The sequence below is a fragment of the Oncorhynchus keta genome, unplaced genomic scaffold, assembly GCF_023373465.1.
Source record: "Oncorhynchus keta strain PuntledgeMale-10-30-2019 unplaced genomic scaffold, Oket_V2 Un_contig_1599_pilon_pilon, whole genome shotgun sequence".
Taxonomy (NCBI): domain Eukaryota; kingdom Metazoa; phylum Chordata; class Actinopteri; order Salmoniformes; family Salmonidae; genus Oncorhynchus; species Oncorhynchus keta.
Window position 1 is genome coordinate 490,813 of NW_026279648.1, and position 18,405 is coordinate 509,217.

The following is an 18,405-nucleotide window of genomic DNA, read 5'->3' on the forward strand; positions in this document are numbered from 1 at the left end:
CTTCTAGAGAAACGCCAATGCCATACTCTCATGTTGACGAAATGGTCTATCACTCTGTCATACAGTTCAAGCTTTTATCTTTTGGTGTCCTGGGCTACCTGGCTAAAAGGCTTGCTAGCTAGCTTAACTTTAATTCATGGGCAACGTTAGCTATTTAACATTTCTGTTCTACATCTAGCTACATATTGAACTTCCATCCTCAGGCCAGGGGCACAACAATGTATAAATTAATGGTTCCATCAGAATCACCATTATAATCATTGTAAAGTACAGAGAATGAAGTAAAACCACAACTCCAAATCCCTATATCCATCCATGGCTAATTTAGGAAAGTGCCCATTTTAGCTTGCTAGCCACTGGAGTACAACAACACAACGAGATGCAACAATTCAAGTTTTTCTGTTAATGATGTATGCTCTCAATGGGATTTGATACTAGTGAAGCCAAAACCCAAGCTGGCTTCCCTTGACACTTTTTTTGTTGGTGTGCCAGGACCATTCAATTGAGCTCGCTCAGTTTAGCTCAATGCGGATATACTTTTTCTGTCAAGGGAGGCCTGACAGAAGGTTAAATAAAGGTTAAATTAAAAATGCTCATTGGCTTCCCTTGCCTTCAATGCTTTGGCAGCAACAATGTCATCCTCATTTGGACCAGACAGAATCAGATAGATGGCCTACACATGGAGACAGAGGGGAGCTGTTTCGCTCTCTCAGATGCTTTCTCCTGTGAGATACAGTCAACCTCTTACGAATTAAAGGAAAATTATGAAACACAGAGACGAAAGATAAATTATTTCGTTTTTTTATTTGATCCTTGGTCATTTTTTCGGGGGGCTGGCTCCCTTGGCATTCATAAATACACTCCACTGACAATGGCCAGTCATCAACATTGTTGGGCAAAGGTGGTATGGTAAGCTTAGGTTTAGGGTAGGGATGTCCCAACGATTCCAAATAGCCCTAACCTATCCAGATTTGTGGACAGAAAGACAGTATTACCTGGCAAAAACAGAGTAGGCCTACATTAATTATCCATATAAAATACAGTTTAGCCATCAACTACTGACTCATCATTGCCAGAACAACAGGCTACCTGGTGATGTGGTCTTATTTCAGAAATTGCCAGTTGCCACCCAAACTTGACCTATGTCTAAAGAAGCTGTAACATCGATATTATGACTTCAACATTATGGGATGAAGATGTTACATATTCTGGCAAATGCATTACGATATTTGTGAGGCAGAACAGGGCTACCCAGCCGGCATCAAGCACTTTTTAGGCAGGCTGCCCTCCAAAGTGATGGCTGGTGGAAACGGAACGCGCTTTCTGAAATTGTGTGTACTTTACTCATCAGATTGTGCTGTTTTTCTCTCGTCATTTTTGCTTAATGAATCTGTAACCGCAGTGCAGATTTTTGTTGTTGTGGGGGGGAAGAACACCAAGTTTAAATTGCATCTCCTATTCAGTCACTAATCACCAGCGCCACATAACAACTCCCATCTGACCCCAGTGCATTCATTTTAAAGAAATGAGGGAGAACAAGAGCACTGTGCTAAATACAGGCACACAAATAAGGAAAGTCTAGAAAACCGATGCATTTCTCCTTCAGTTATGCTGAGGTGAATTCTAGATGCATTCAGTACATGAGAAGGTGCAAACACTTCTTTATTACTGTTACGGAGGGAAAGAAGAAGCAATCCCTCTCGCCTTGTCTCAGAGTCTCTCTGTGTTGGTTGCTGTATAAGAGGACGATGTGCTTTATGACAAGTTAGCCTTGAGGGAGTCCTCTCCTTTGTGTAAGACAGCTTGTCCAGTGTCAGAGCTATGTACTCTTATCTATGAGAATGTGCTCATTCAACTGATCACAGACATGTCAGAGCGGTTTAGGTAATCTTTCATTTATCAAACAGACGTCACGTAGATACCTTTTTCACCTGTACAATACGTACGGAAATGTAATGACAAATCAATAGAAGACCTTCGGTTGTATCCCTTTTTATTTTTTAAATGTTTTAAAAATGTACAATACCACATACTAAAAACACAACCATGCAGTTCCTCTGGACACCAGAACACATGCAGGCGTTGTACAGAACCGAGGATAGTGCTCCAGCCTGTTCTCCAGATAAAACCAGTCATGGTAAAAAAGCCAGGTAGACTAAAAGCTGCCATGGTTAAATCAACACAACAGTGTTGCGCCAGCACCCACCCAACCTGAAGGGAACTATTCCCTTTATAGAAGTCATAGGTTTAAAGAGTCACAGTCAATGGGTTCCCAAATAGATCTGCTATGTCACTCAATGAAACTGTCATACAATAAGTTCATATGGTGAGTCCGTAACAGGTTAGCGCTCATATTGGGAAGATTCTGGGTCACCCTAACCCCCCCCCCCCCTAGCTGGGGAAGGCCTGGAACTCCCAGTCTATGTCCTCACTGGAGTCAAACAGCTGGGAAAGCCTCTGAACTCACACTCCATGTCCTCACTGGAGTGGAACAGCTGGGAAAGCCTCTGAACTCACACTCCATGTCCTCACTGGAGTGGAACAGCTGGGAAAGCCTCTGAACTCACACTCCATGTCCTCACTGGAGTGGAACAGTTGCCAGAGGTTCAGCAGAGAGCTGCTGGGAACATTGCTCGGTTTTTCCTGCTCCTGAGCAGTCCACTGCTTCTCAACTTTCCTTCTCTTCCTTCTGTAATCCCTGACCCTCCTCTGTAACGTCCTGGCAGGAGGAGGGGTGTGTGTCTCCGTGTCACCTGCCTCGAGCTCCGGAACACCCCCAGTATTCCCGGGAAGAGTATCTCCAGCCAACGTATCATGACTCAGTTCCCTCTCCTCTAAAGCTCTGAGCTTGTGGTGTTCTGAAGGCCCTGCCACCTTGTGCTGACTGGAAGGGACCTTCACACGTCTAGCTGGATCGCCACATTGTAAATCCTCTGTGTGACTAAATGAAGAGCGGCCATCTTTGCCTGTGTGAGTTCTCTGGCCCTGATGGGAAAGTCTGGGGTTGGCGACAGAGTCATGGGTAGAAGGGTCTATTTCTGCATTAGACACAGGTGTCTGACTCAGCCCAGCCCTCTGGGGATGCTTGCGCGGGTATCTCTGTCGGCAGCGTTGTTTGCAGGACAGGGATCTGTGCTTGGGATGGGGTCTGTCTGGGACGTAAGAGCACCTCTTCTCCCCCTCGCTGGTGCTGTGGGGAACAGGGGCCCCTCGGCTGCGCTTCCGAGGCTGTTCCAAGGGGTTTTCCACACTCTGGGAGAGAGGGGGCTCCACTGTAGTAGACCAGAGGGACATTAATCCCCCCTTCAGCTCTTTGGTTTCCACACCTCCCTCCATCTGTATGCTGGGTCCAGGAACACATATCAGGGAGGTTATGCTGTACTTTGACCTGTGGGAACAAAAAATGACTTAGAGATGTGGTGATCAGCACAAAATAGAAAATCAGGGGTGGAAAAAAAACAGGCAATCTGCAAAATGTTTCACACAACATTGCATTTGTTTTCCTAACAAACATATAACTGAACAGCATTCAATATATGTGTGTTTAATTTTGATTTGGGTAGATTTTGCTCCTGTGTGGACAATTGGTAGCGGGGAATTTAGAAAATGTATGTCGCTCTGGATAAGGACGTCTGCTAAATGACTAAAATGTACAAATGTAAGACTACTGTACCTTGTGGTTGGAGTTTGTGTTGTTTTGACGTGACTGAAGTTGAAGGGCAGTGTGGTGATGAGCCTGTCCACCACCAGGTACTCATCACTTCTGGAGAAGGCCTTGTGCTGCTCACTCCGCAGGTGCTGCAGAATACAGACACAAGTCAAGCATTCCCACAACGTCTGCTACCACTACATCAAGTACAGAAGGCCTTTTGTACATGATTAGGTCCTCGTTATAAACACGTGTTAACTATGTTTACATACATTAAACAGATGTATTCTAACTCACAGCTTTGATGTTGTTGTATTTGAGCGTGCAGCACTCGCAGTAGCCTCCACGTTTCTTCTCCCTGTTCCTCCTGGCCCGGTCCTGCCCCCTCTCCTCACTGGCTGACACTCTCGCCCCTCGGTTCCTGAGACACCTATAGGTCAGTAAGTTATAGCCAGGTCAGAGTTCAATCACATATAGTTGTCTAGCAACCAAGACTTAGCAGTTAGTCCCGGAGGGTGCTAAGCAATACATAACCATTTTCTGCTGTAGCAATCCCCATCAACAACAGTAGGAAAAGCTGGATGTTTTGTTGAATCAGGTAAAACACAAATGGAATATACTGCCACACTGCTTTTCTGTAATTGGTGGATTTTCTTTATGTTCACAACAAGAAGGGTTAAGAAGGTGAGGCATTTAGTGAATAAGACTCTATACCCGTGCACTTTAGGTCTCTTCCCAGAGTGTTCCTGGTCCTCTACATAGAATGGACTGCAGGGGGGAGCTGTCGTTAGGTTAAACTCTGGCATGTTCGGCATGGCCAGATAAATTGGACGGTAATGTCTGGCAGAGAGACATAAGATAGATGCTATATTATGTGCTCAAACACCAACAAAATGACAATAAGAATTGCCTTAATATGTCAATACTACAGACATCAGAGTCTATCATCTCTTTTATAGACCCACCTGCTGGAGTCCACTACCTTTACAAAGGGTTTACGGATCCTTCCACCTGAGTAAAACACAGAACAAAGCATTAGAGACTGTGCCTATGTCTGGGTCAAATACCTTCTCATAATGATATACAGGAGGACGGCTCATAATAATGGCTGGACGGAGCAAATGGAATGGCATCAAACACATGGGCTCCCGAGTGGCGCAGCGGTCGAAGGCACTGCATCTCAGTGCTAGAGGCGTCACTGCAGACCCTGGTTCGAGTCCAAGCTGTATCACATGTTTGGGAGTCCCATAGGGCGGCGCACAATTGGTCCAGCGTCATCTGGAGTAGGCCATCATTGTAAAAATAGAATTTGTTCTTAACTGACTTGCCTAGTTAAATAAATTAAATAAAAAATGTATTTGATACCATTCCACTGATTCTGCTCCAGCCATTACCACAAGCCCGCCCTCCCCAATTAAGGTGCCACCGACCTCCTGTGAGTAACAGTGTTATCATACAACCAACATCAACTTTAATCTACTGAGACGATATACGTAGAAGAAGGTTTTAGAAGTTCTCTATAACAATAACACAGTGATGAAGTGGTAAACAGACAACAGAGTCACATGCAGCAGGACATTACTTACCCTTATACTTCTGGAAGGCTGGTTTTCCTATAGGTTCTCCTTTGGCCTACATTAGTAAGGAATAACACACAAGACTGGTGATATAAGTGATATGTTATTCCAGGAAAGAACTGTCAAAATATAAGTCCAGAAACATGACTTACACTTTTCTTGACAGCAGCTGTGGTTGCGGTTGGCTTTTCAGCAGTATACTTAACATTCCTTTTCTTCTTTTCAATATAAGCTATTACATCTGGAATTGAAGGAAATTCAAGAAAATGTTTTTTTGCATATGAAAGTATCATTGTCATAATAAGCATTATGTCAACATTTCTTATGAAACAAATGAATAGACATGTTACCGTCAATGTACAGGATTTTCACTCCCCACTCCAGAGCATTGGACAGGATCTCGTTGACCTGTATTCTCACCTACAGGGTAAAAACAAATGAACATCTTAACCCGAAGAACTGAAATCCAAAGTATCTCCTGAAGTATGAATAAACATTTCGATCCAAAGTGCAAACTTTCCTGAAGTTCCTGACGACTATCAGTCAGAAACAATAAAAGTAACATGTAGCATTAGGTTGGAAATAGCTTGCCAAACTCATTAGTGAGGATCTTAATTAACAAACCTGCTCTTTTACAACTCTCTTCACAAAAGACTTGCCCCTGCTTATGACCACCTGTCAAATACCAGAGAGATAGGGAGAGATGGATAAATATATATATGGATAGCTTCAGTTTTAGAGCATATCATGGAAAATGACCCCACTGAGATACAGATACCAGTAACAGACACAGAGAGGAATTGGCTCACCATGTTTGCCTGGCCATGGGAGCTTCCTTTGAGGCTGTCTCTGTGGCTGCCGGGATGGGGGCGAGGGTGGGGGGAGCTGTGCCCAGAGTCAGGGCTTGGGACAAGTGAGTCGCGGCCATGACACTGCACATACCTGGCCTCTCTCTTATTAGACACCAGGTACTTGATCTCCTTGCTGAAAAACTTCTCCACCATCTGAGAGAGGGGACAGAGACACTGGCTCAGATGCGGGGGGGGTCTGTGCATATTTGTAAACAACAGCTGGTGCACGAAATCTAAGGAAGTCTCTAGATTTTGCTCGCCTGAAGTAGAGTATATTGTCATAAATTGCAGGCCACACTACTTGCCTAGAGAGTTTTCAGCCATACCTTTGTGGCTGTTTATTTACCACCACAGACAGATGCTGGCACTAAGACCACACTAAGTCAGCTGAATAAGGAAATAAGCAAACAGGAAATCACTCACCCAGAGGCGGCGCTCCTAGTGGCCGGAGACTTTAATGCAGGGTAACTTAAATCAGTTCTACCAAATTTCTATCAACATTTTAAATGATCACCTGTACTCCTCGCCCTCCATTTGGTAAATCTGACCAAAACTCTATCCTCCTGATTCCGGCTTACAAGCAAAAATTAAAGCAGGAAGCACCAGTGACTCGGTCTATAGAAAAAAAAGTGGTCAGATGAAGCAGATGCTAAACTACAGGACTGTTTTGCTATCACAGACTGGAACATGTTCCGGGATTCTTCCGATGGCATTGAGGAGTACACCACATCAGTCACTGGCTTTATCAATAAGTGCATCGAGGACATCGTCCCTACAGTGACTGTACGTTCATACCCCAACCAGAAGCCATGGATTACAGGCATCATTCGCACTGAGCTAAAGGGTAGAGCTGCCGCTTTCAAGGTGCGGGACTCGAACCCAGAAGCTTACAAGAAATTCTGCTATGCCCTGTGACGAACCATCAAACAGGCAAAGCGTCAATACAGGGCTAAGATTGAACCATACTACAACAGCTCCGACGCTCATCTTATGTGGCAGGGCTTGCAAACTATTACAGACTACAAAGGGCAGCACAGCCGCGAGCTTCCCAGTGACACAAGCCTACCAGACGAGGTAAATCTCTTCTATGCTCGCGTCGAGGAAAACAACACTGAGGCATGCATGAGAGCATCAGCTGTTCCGGACAACTGTGTTAACACGCTGTCTGTAGCCGCCGTGAGAAAGACCTTTAAACAGGTCAACATACACAAGACTGCGGGGCCAGACGGATTACCAGGATGTGTGCTCCGGGCATGTGCTGACCAACTGGCAAGTGTCTTTACTGACATTTTCAACATGTCCCTGATTGAGTCTGTAATACCAACATGTTTCAAGCAGACCACCATAGTCCCTGTGCCCAAGAACACAAAGGCAACCTGCCTAAATGACTACAGACTCGTAGCACTCACGTCCGTAGCCATGAAGTGCTTTGAAAGGTTGGTAATGGCTCACATCAACACCATTATCCCAGAAACCCTAGACCCACTCCAATTTGCATACCTTCCAAACAGATCCACAGATGATGCAATCTCTATCGCACTTCACACTGCCCTTTCCCACCTGGACAAAAGGAACACTTATGTGAGAATGCTGTTCATTGACTACAGCTCAGCGTTCAACACCATAGTGCTCTCAAAGCTCATCACTAAGCTAAGGATCCTGGGACTAAACACCTCCCTCTGCAACTGGATCCTGGACATCCTGACGGGCCGCCCCAGGTGGTGAGGGTAGGTAGCAACACATCTGCCACGCTGATCCTCAACACTGGAGCTCCACAGGGTGCGTGCTCAGTCCCCTCCTGTACTCCCAAGTTCACCCACGACTGCATGGCCAGGCACGACTCCAACACCATCATTACGTTTGCAGACAACACAACAGTGGTAGGCCTGATCACTGATAACGACGAGGAGGTCAGAGACCTGGCCGGGTGGTGTCAGAATAACAACCTATCCCTCAACGTAACCAAGACCAAGATGATTGTGGACTACAGGAAAAGGAGAACAGAGCACGCCCCCATTCTCATCGACGGGGCTGTAGTGGAGCAGGTTGAGAGCTTCAAGTTCCTTGGTGTCCACATCAACAAACTAGAATGGTCCAAACACACCAAGACAGTCGTGAAGAGGGCACGACAAAGCCTATTCCCCCTCAGGAAACTAAAAAGATTTGGCATGGTTCCTGAGATCCTCAAAAGTAGAGGTCAACCGATTATGATTTTTCAACGCAGATACCGATTATTGGAGGACCAAAAAAAGCCGATAACCGATTAATCGGACGATTTATTAAATGTATTTGCAATAATGACAATTACAACAATAATGAATGAACACTTATTTTAACTTAATAAAATCTATTTAGCCTCAAATAAATAATGAAACATGTTTTTGCATTATTTAAACCAAATTGAACAAAGTGTTGGAGAAGAAAGTAAAAGTGCAATATGTGCCATGTAAGAAAGCTAACGTTTAAGTTCCTTGCTCAGAACATGAGAACATATGAAAGCTAGTGGTTCCTTTTAACATGAGTCTTCAATATTCGCAGGTAAGAAGTTTTAGGTTGTAGTTATTATAGGACTATTTATCTCTATACCATTTGTATTTCATATACCTTTGACTACTGGATGTTCTTATATGCACTTTAGTATTGCCAGTGTACCAGTATAGCTTCCGTCTCTCTCCTCGCTCAAACCTGGACTCGAACCAGGAACACATAGACAACAGCCACCCTCGAAGCAGCGTTACCCATGCAGAGCAAGGGGAACAACCACTCCAAGTCTCAGAGCGAGTGACGTTTAAAACGCTGTTAATGCGCACCCCACTAACTAGCTAGCCATTTCACATCGGTTACACCAGCCTAATCTCGGGAGTTGATGGACTTGAAATCATAAACTGCGCAATGCTTGAAGCACAACGAAGAGCTGCTGGCAAAACGCACAAAAGTCCTGTTTGAATGAATTGTGAGCGTACCAAGTAATTAGGCGTCACTCTAAAGCGGGAAGGTGGAATAAACGAGTCAGGAGTAGGCTTTTCTGATTGAACACGGTTCTCTATTGAGGGTATTTTGTCAACCAAAAACATTCTAACATAATCAATGAAAAATCTTCCAAGGAAAAAACACACATCTTCTTCTCCAGATGAAACAAGAACACAATAGGATAATCTTTAAACTACAACAAACATAAATCACGGGTTTGTCACCATCTTCGTGGTTCTTTCAGCACAGCTTCTCTCTCTCGGTGGCCATCTTCCAGAGATAGTTTTTTCTCCATCTCTGCTGGTTCCATTCTCTCTTTTATAGGGGAAGGAGAGTATCTCATTAGTACCGTCAGCTGTGCTTAATTGACTCTGGTTACCTTGTCTCCCATGCTTTGTTGGGCTACTATCCATGAGCCCAGCCTGCCCTCTAGTGGTCCTTCCACAGAATGCTTACGAGCCTGCTGGCGCCTACCATCGCTCAGTCAGACTGCTCTATCAAATCATAGACTTAGTTATAACATAACACACAGTAATACGAGCCTTAGGTCATTAATATGGTCGATTCCGGAAACGATCATCTCGAAAACAAGACGTTTATTCTTTCAGTGAAATACGGAACCATTCCGTATTTTATCTAACGGGTGGCATCCATAAGTCTAAATATTCCTGTTACATTACACAACCTTCAATGTTATGTCATAATTACGTAAAATTCTGGCAAATTAGGCGGCCCAAACTCTTGCATATACACCGAGTCTGCGTGCAATGGACGCAAGAGAAGTGACACAATTTCACTTGGTTAATATTGCCTGCTAACCTGGATTTCTTTTAGCAAAATATGCAGGTCTAAAAATATATACTTCTGTGACAAGGTAAAAATTTGTCGTTCTGCCCCTAAACGAGAGAGTTGACCCACCGTTCCAAGGCCGTCATTGAAAATAAGAATGTGTTCTTAACTGACTTGCCTAGTTAGATAAAGGTTGAATAAAATGTGTACTTTTTTATTTATTTTTATTACATTTAAAAATATATATTTAAAAATCGGCCAAATCGGTGTCCAAAAATACAGATTTCCGATTGATATGAAAACTTGATATCGGCCCAAATTAAAAATCGGCCATTCCGATTAAATCGGTCGACCTCTAATCAAAAGGTTCTACAGCTGCAACACCGGCAGCATCCTGACTACAGAGGATAGTGCGTACGGCCCAGTACATCACTGGGGCAAAGCTGCCTGCCATCCAGGACCTCTACACCAGGCGGTGTCAGAGGAAGGCCCTAAAAATGGTCAAAGACCCCAGCCACCCCAGTCATAGACTGTTCCCTCTACTACCGCATGGCAAGCCGTACTGGAGTGCCAAGTCAAGGACAAAAAGGCTTCTCAACAGTTTTTACCCCTAAGCCATAAGACTACTGAACTGGTTGTCAAATGGCTACCCGGACTATTTGCATTGTGTCCCCCCCAACCCCTCTTTTTACACTGCTACTACTCTCTGTTTATCTTATATGCATAGTCACTTTAACTATACATTCATGTACATACTACCTCAATTGGGCCAACCAACCAGTGCTCCCACACATTGGCTAACCGGGCTATCTGCATTGTGTCCCGCTACCCACCACCCGCCAACCCCTCTTTTACGTGACTGCTACTCTCTGTTCATCATATACAGTGGGGCAAAAAAGTATTTTGTCAGCCACCAATTGTGCACGTTCTCCCACTTAAAAAGATGAGAGAGGCCTGTAAATTTTCATCATAGGTACACTTCAACTATGACAGACAAAATGAGAATTTTTCCCCCAGAAAATCACATTGTAGGATTTTTAATGAATTTATTTGGAAATTATGGTGGAAAATAAGTATTTGGTCAATAACAAAAGTTTTTCTCAATACTTTATTATATACCCTTTGTTGGCAATGACAGAGGTCAAACGTTTTCTGTAAGTCTTCACAAGGTTTTCACACACTGTTGCTGGTATTTTGGCCCATTCCTCCATGCAGATCTCCTCTAGAGCAGTGTTTTGGGGCTGTTGCTGGGCAACACGGACTTTCAACTCCCTCCAAAGATTTTCTATGGGGTTGAGATCTGGAGACTGGTTAGGCCACTCCAGGACCTTGAAATGCTTCTTACAAAGCCACTCCTTCGTTGCCTGTGCGGTGTGTTTGGGATCATTATCCGGTTCCGGTTCCGGTTGGAGCGAGCGGTCGCATTCGCACTTCGCTCTGCAGGTTGTATAACTTTTTCATTACATTTCATTATAGTACAACGGTTGATTTGTCTAATCTTAGCAATTCTTCTTAGCTAGCTACATAGCCGTCCTTGTATCAGAGATAATTGCATAATTATCGTATTTCGTCGCCCTAACGTAGCCTTCACTGCTATTCGCCCAGGAGCTAGCTAACGCACACAGATTAGCATCACTGTAGTGCTATTCACTCAACTGTACGACTTGATTAGTTCAGTGTTAGCTAGCTACATAGCTGTCTTTGTTTCCAAGATAATTGTGTAGTTTAGTGTGTGTAGCCTTGGAGTGATTATCTTAATTCACTGAGGTTCGCTAGCCAGCTATTTGTCGTCCTTAACGTAGGAGACTCTGCTAGCTAGCCAACAGCTAACTGCTAACAGCTAGCCAACGTCTACTGTTTTGAATTCAACAACCCGGTCAGGTAGCTTCACATTTTCATTTCATTTCATTACAGTACAACGGTTTGATTTGTTTGATCGTAGCTAGCTACATAGCCGTCTTTGTTTCAAAGATAATTGTGTAGTCTAGACCGATTCCCTAGGTTAGCTAGCCAGCTATTGTCGTTCTTTTAACTCAACGTAACGTAAACAACACTGCTAGCTAGCCAGCTAGCCCCGAATAGCAGCACTGTAGAATTATTACACTCAACGGAACGACTTGATTAGTGTAGTGTCAACAACGCAGCTACTGCCAGCTAGCCTACTTTAGCAGTACTGTATCATTTTAATCATTTTAGTCAATAAGATTCTTGCTACGTAAGCTTAACTTTCTGAACATTCGAGACGTGTAGTCCGCTTGTCATTCAATTTCCTTGCATTAGCGTAGCCTTTTCTGTAGCCTGTCAACTATGTGTCTGTCTATCCCTGTTCTCTCCTCTCTGCACAGACCATACAAACGCTCCACACCGCGTGGCCGCGACCACCCTAACCTGGTGGTCCCAGCGCGTACGACCCACGTGGAGTTCCAGGTCTCTGGTAGCCTCTGGAACTGCCAATCTGCGGCCAACAAGGCAGAGTTCATCTCAGCCTATGCCTCCCTCCAGTCCCTTGACTTCTTGGCACTGACGGAAACATGGATCACCACAGATAACACTGCTACTCCTACTGCTCTCTCCTCGTCCGCCCACGTGTTCTCGCACACCCCGAGAGCTTCTGGTCAGCGGGGTGGTGGCACCGGGATCCTCATCTCTCCCAAGTGGTCTTTCTCTCTTTCTCCCCTTACCCATCTGTCTATTGCCTCCTTTGAATTCCATGCTGTCACAGTTACCAGCCCTTTCAAGCTTAACATCCTTATCATTTATCGCCCTCCAGGCTCCCTAGGAGAGTTCATCAATGAGCTTGATGCCTTGATAAGCTCCTTTCCTGAGGACGGCTCACCTCTCACAGTTCTGGGCGACTTTAACCTCCCCACGTCTACCTTTGACTCATTCCTCTCTGCCTCCTTCTTTCCACTCCTCTCCTCTTTTGACCTCACCCTCTCACCCTCCCCCCCTACTCACAAGGCAGGCAATACGCTTGACCTCATCTTTACTAGATGCTGTTCTTCCACTAACCTCATTGCAACTCCCTCCAAGTCTCCGACCACTACCTTGTATCCTTTTCCCTCTCGCTCTCATCCAACACTTCCCACACTGCCCCTACTCGGATGGTATCGCGCCGTCCCAACCTTCGCTCTCTCTCCCCCGCTACTCTCTCCTCTTCCATCCTATCTTCTCTTCCCTCTGCTCAAACTTTCTCCAACCTATCTCCTGATTCTGCCTCCTCAACCCTCCTCTCCTCCCTTACTGCATCCTTTGACTCCCTATGTCCCCTATCCTCCAGGCCGGCTCGGTCCTCCCCTCCCGCTCCGTGGCTCGACGACTCATTGCGAGCTCACAGAACAGGGCTCCGGGCAGCCGAGCGGAAATGGAGGAAAACTCGCCTCCCTGCGGACCTGGCATCCTTTCACTCCCTCCTCTCTACATTTTCATCCTCTGTCTCTGCTGCTAAAGCCACTTTCTACCATTCTAAATTCCAAGCATCTGCCTCTAACCCTAGGAAGCTCTTTGCCACCTTCTCCTCCCTCCTGAATCCCCCCCTCCCTCCTCCCTCTCTGCAGATGACTTCGTCAACCATTTTGAAAAGAAGGTCGATGACATCCGATCCTCGTTTGCTAAGTCAAACGACACCGCTGGTTCTGCTCACACTGCCCTACCCTATGCTCTGACCTCTTTCTCCCCTCTCTCTCCAGATGAAATCTCGCGTCTTGTGACGGCCGGCCGCCCAACAACCTGCCCGCTTGACCCTATCCCCTCCTCTCTTCTCCAGACCATTTCCGGAGACCTTCTCCCTTACCTCACCTCGCTCATCAACTCATCCCTGACCGCTGGCTACGTCCCTCCCGTCTTCAAGAGAGCGAGAGTTGCACCCCTTCTGAAAAAACCTACACTCGATCCCTCCGATGTCAACAACTACAGACCAGTATCCCTTCTCTCTTTTCTCTCCAAAACTCTTGAGCGTGCCGTCCTTGGCCAGCTCTACCGCTATCTCTCTCAGAATGACCTTCTTGATCCAAATCAGTCAGGTTTCAAGACTAGTCATTCAACTGAGACTGCTCTTCTCTGTATCACGGAGGCGCTCAGCACTGCTAAAGCTAACTCTCTCTCCTCTGCTCTCATCCTTCTAGACCTATCGGCTGCCTTCGATACTGTGAACCATCAGATCCTCCTCTCCACCCTCTCCGAGTTGGGCATCTCCGGCGCGGCCCACGCTTGGATTGCGTCCTACCTGACAGGTCGCTCCTACCAGGTGGCGTGGCGAGAATCTGTCTCCTCACCACGCGCTCTCACCACTGGTGTCCCCCAGGGCTCTGTTCTAGGCCCTCTCTTATTCTCGCTATACACCAAGTCACTTGGCTCTGTCATAACCTCACATGGTCTCTCCTATCATTGCTATGCAGACGACACACAATTAATCTTCTCCTTTCCCCCTTCTGATGACCAGGTGGCGAATCGCATCTCTGCATGTCTGGCAGACATATCAGTGTGGATGACGGATCACCACCTCAAGCTGAACCTCAGCAAGACGGAGCTCCTCTTCCTCCCGGGAAGGACTGCCCGTTCCATGATCTCGCCATCACGGTTGACAACTCCATTGTGTCCTCCTCCCAGAGCGCTAAGAACCTTGGCGTGATCCTGGACAACACCCTGACGTTCTCAACTAACATCAAGGCGGTGTCCCGTTCCTGTAGGTTCATGCTCTACAACATCCGCAGAGTACGACCCTGCCTCACACAGGAAGCGGCGCAGGTCCTAATCCAGGCACTTGTCATCTCCCGTCTTGATTACTGCAACTCGCTGTTGGCTGGGCTCCCTGCCTGTGCCATTAAACCCCTACAACTCATCCAGAACGCCGCAGCCCGTCTGGTGTTCAACCTTCCCAAGTTCTCTCACGTCACCCCGCTCCTCCGCTCTCTCCACTGGCTTCCAGTTGAAGCTCGCATCCGCTACAAGACCATGGTGCTCGCCTACGGAGCTGTGAGGGGAACGGCACCTCAGTACCTCCAGGCTCTGATCAGGCCCTACACCCAAACAAGGGCACTGCGTTCATCCACCTCTGGCCTGCTCGCCTCCCTACCACTGAGGAAGTACAGTTCCCGCTCAGCCCAGTCAAAACTGTTCGCTGCTCTGGCCCCCAATGGTGGAACAAACTCCCTCACGACGCCAGGACAGCGGAGTCAATCACCACCTTCCGGAGACACCTGAAACCCCACCTCTTCAAGGAATACCTAGGATAGGGTAAGTAATCCTTCTCACCCCCCTTCTCCCCCAACAAGATTTAGATGCAAGTGGCTGTTCCACTGGTTGTCATAAGGTGTATGCACCAATTTGTAAGTCGCTCTGGATAAGAGCGTCTGCTAAATGACTTAAATGTAAAATGTAAAAATTATCATGCTGAAAGACCCAGCCACATTTCATCTTCAATGCCCTTGCTGATGGAAGGAGGTTTTCACTCAAAATCTCACGATACATGGCCCCATTCATTCTTTCCTTTACACGGATCAGTCGTCCTGGTCCCTTTGCAGAAAAACAGCCCCAAAGCATGATATTTCTACCCCCATGCTTCACAGTAGGTATGGTGTTCTTTGAATTCAGCATTCTTTGTCCTCCAAACACAACGAGTTGAGTTTTTACCAAAAAGTTATATTTTGGTTTCATCTGACCATATGACATTCTCCCAATCTTCTTCTGGATCCTCCAAATGCTCTCTAGCAAACTTCAGACGGGCCTGGACACGTACTGGCTTAAGCAGGGGGACACGTCTGGCACTGCAGGATTTGAGTCCCTGGCGGCGTAGTGTGTTACTGATGGTAAGCTTTGTTACTTTGGTCCCAGCTCTCTGCAGGTCATTCACTAGGTTCCCCCGTGTGGTTCTGGGATTTTTGCTCATTGTTCTTGTGATCATTTTGATCCCACGGGGTGAGATCTTGTGTGGAGCCCCAGATCGAGGGAGATTATCAGTGGTCTTGTATGTCTTCCATTTCATAATAATTGCTCCCACAGTTGATTTATTCAAACCAAGCTGCTTACCTATTGCAGATTCAGTCTTCCCAGCCTGGTGCAGGTCTACAATTTTGTTTCTGGTGTCCTTTGACAGCTCTTTGGTCTTGGCCATAGTGGAGTTTGGAGTGTAACTGTTTGAGGTTGTGGACAGGTGTCTTTTATACTGATAACAAGTTCAAACAGGTGCCTTAATACAGGTAACAAGTGGAGCACAGAGGAGCCTCTTAAAGAAGAAGTTACAGGTCTGTGAGAGCCATAAATCTTGCTTGTTTGTAGGTGACCAAATACTTATTTTCCACCATAATTTGCAAATAAATTCATTAAAAATCCTACAATGTGATTTTCTAGATTTTTTTTCTCCATTTTGTCTGTCATAGTTGAAGTGTACCTATGATGAACATTACAGGCCTCTCATCTTTTTAAGTAGGAGAACTTGCACAATTGGTGGCTGACTAAATACTTTTTTGCCCCACTGTATGCAGTCACTTTAACCATATCTACATACCACCTCAATCAGCCTGACTAACCGGTGTCTGTAGGTAGCCTCGCTACTTTTATAGCCTCGCTACTGTATATAGCCTTTCTTTTTACTGTTGTTTTATTTTTTTACCTATTGATCACCTAACACCTTTTTTGCACTATTGGTTAGAACCTGTAAGTAAGCATTTCACTGTAAGGTCTACACCTGTTGTATTCGGCACACGTGACAAATAAACTTTGATTTGGGGGAGAACACACAAGGTCCATCCTGAGCCAGAGTATTAATCAAATATTAATCAAGTATTTAAAATGGTGGTGAAAAGAGAGACATGATAGCGGGCAGCAGTGCAAAGGCTTTCAGGGTCTCTATGAGGACCCCACACGCACAATCTTGCACAAAGTTTTGAGCTGCTGCACTCCGGAAGGAGATATAGGTCCCACTGTTCAGCAAGAATAGGAGCGGGTTGTGCTTGATTGCGTCAGCTATCAGGTTGCTGAACAGTGGAACATAGGACAGATGCAGGCCCAATACATGGTCGGACAGTTAAGCCACAGACTTTAAATACGTGTGACTTGAGTACTAACTTTCCAATGTTTTCCGTACTACATGTATTATAGTGTAGTGTTTGTATGCTGACTTCACAAAATGAATTTCTATGTAAATGGACAATAACTTACTGCATGTATATTGTATCAAAGTGGGTCAACCAGAGAGATAACAACTCCGGTAACAAGACAGAAGCCATCACTAGAAGAGTTATGTTCCAGAAGACTGAAAGCCACTCCTCCTCCACAGTAAGTAGACAGTAGCCACATTGGTGTGAAAGCCATCAAGTTGTCATTTCACTTCAAAATGGTCCATTATCAGCAGTATGTCAACACAACACCTTATTAACAATTCACACAACCTGTCAATTTGAATGTCCTATTTCGCTGGCTCAGGAATGATTATCCTTAACTATCATCCACATGCAATGTGCTATAATACTTTACAGTCTGTCATGATGTCAAATGCTAACAGATGGAAACAAATATTCACTTACCCCTCCAAACCTTTTGATATCGTTCTCTAATGTCTCTGCTCTTCTGTTTGATGGCAAATCTAAGTAGAATAGTTTCCCAGTGAAAGGCTTTTTTTGGGCAGGATAAGATTCACATGGTGGTTTGACATGGCTCTTCGAGGCTGACTTGTGCCCCTTATCAGCGAGTTTGGGGTCTGAAAAATTAGCAAAGTTAGTTTCAATTTGACGTAACTTTCTTGCAGATAAGGCTCATCAACAATGTAGTAATAACGTTTGCTAGTTACATGTTTAAAAATATCATTTACCTTGTAAACTGGGTTTTGTAGACTTTTGGGTGCGTCTAGATTTCATCTTATTCAATATAATTTGAGAGGAGAATAGAATATCCGTGTATTCTCCTGTGTTGTAAGCAATAGACATGTTTACAAACTGAGTTAATGGATGTTAACGTTAACCATTGTAACGTTATCTAGCTAAACTGCATAAAATCGTTAGCTTTACAAATAAAACAAAAATAAGTTTAAGGAGTAATGTAAATATTGGCATAGTTAGATAACTTTAAAATGAAAAATAGGACTTCAAAGAAAACGAACAGACCCTAACTAGCACAAGCAAATAACAAAACCATACCACGGCAATTTAAACTTTGTTTTTATAGCCTGTTTTTTAAACTACAGGAAGTGGAATCTGCCAGCTAACTAGCTACTAAGTAACGTTAGCTTGCGAACTCACTGGCTAAAAGTTCATATTTACCTTGTGAGAGCCTGTGGTCTTGTCAAACAATATATTTCCCTAAATTGACATTTGTTACAACCGATTTTCACGAAAGTTCAGTAGTATCTTTAAATTGTTTTGGTTCCGCTAAGATTACTTTGTTGCCATAATATTTTGTTGTGCCATAGATGTTCTATGTTCTTTCCCGCTTCGAAAAATCCCATCATTCCAAAAAGGGGGTGTTGCTGAAAGTTATCATTGCTTTCGAATGCGATGTTTCCACATATTTTTTTCTGGCTTTTCTAAAAGTAAAAATTGATCAAGCAAGTAACTGATTAGTTTATCCTTACCGA

At 44.9% G+C, this 18,405-nt stretch overlaps 1 protein-coding gene across 1 annotated transcript; it reads right to left on the reverse strand.

Annotated features, from left to right (window-relative positions):
• Positions 1-1,976: 1,976 nt before the first annotated feature.
• Positions 1,977-18,306, reverse strand: LOC127919199 (protein DBF4 homolog A-like). The gene is made up of 13 exons (XM_052502633.1): positions 18,092-18,306; positions 17,644-17,736; positions 17,360-17,532; positions 6,036-6,230; positions 5,851-5,901; positions 5,577-5,646; positions 5,379-5,467; positions 5,236-5,281; positions 4,615-4,660; positions 4,364-4,489; positions 3,947-4,079; positions 3,674-3,798; positions 1,977-3,388 (listed from the first exon to the last, which is right to left on the reverse strand). Exons 2-13 carry the CDS (start codon positions 17,687-17,689, stop codon positions 2,479-2,481), a joined length of 2,010 nt encoding a protein of 669 aa, XP_052358593.1. The 5' UTR covers positions 17,690-17,736; positions 18,092-18,306; the 3' UTR covers positions 1,977-2,478.
• Between the last annotated feature and the right edge of the window lie 99 nt (positions 18,307-18,405).

What these genes read in the sequence shown, in the direction of transcription:
- LOC127919199 (XM_052502633.1), bottom strand. Translation starts at nt 17,689, where the DNA reads ATGAAATCTAGACGCACCCAAAAGTCTACAAAACCCAGTTTACAAG. An exon ending in GAAAATCCTGTACATTGACG is followed by an intron (nt 5,468 to 5,576) that starts GTAACATGTCTA and finishes CTTCAATTCCAG; the next exon opens with ATGTAATAGCTTATATTGAA. An exon ending in CAGCTGCTGTCAAGAAAAGT is followed by an intron (nt 5,282 to 5,378) that starts GTAAGTCATGTT and finishes TTACTAATGTAG; the next exon opens with GCCAAAGGAGAACCTATAGG.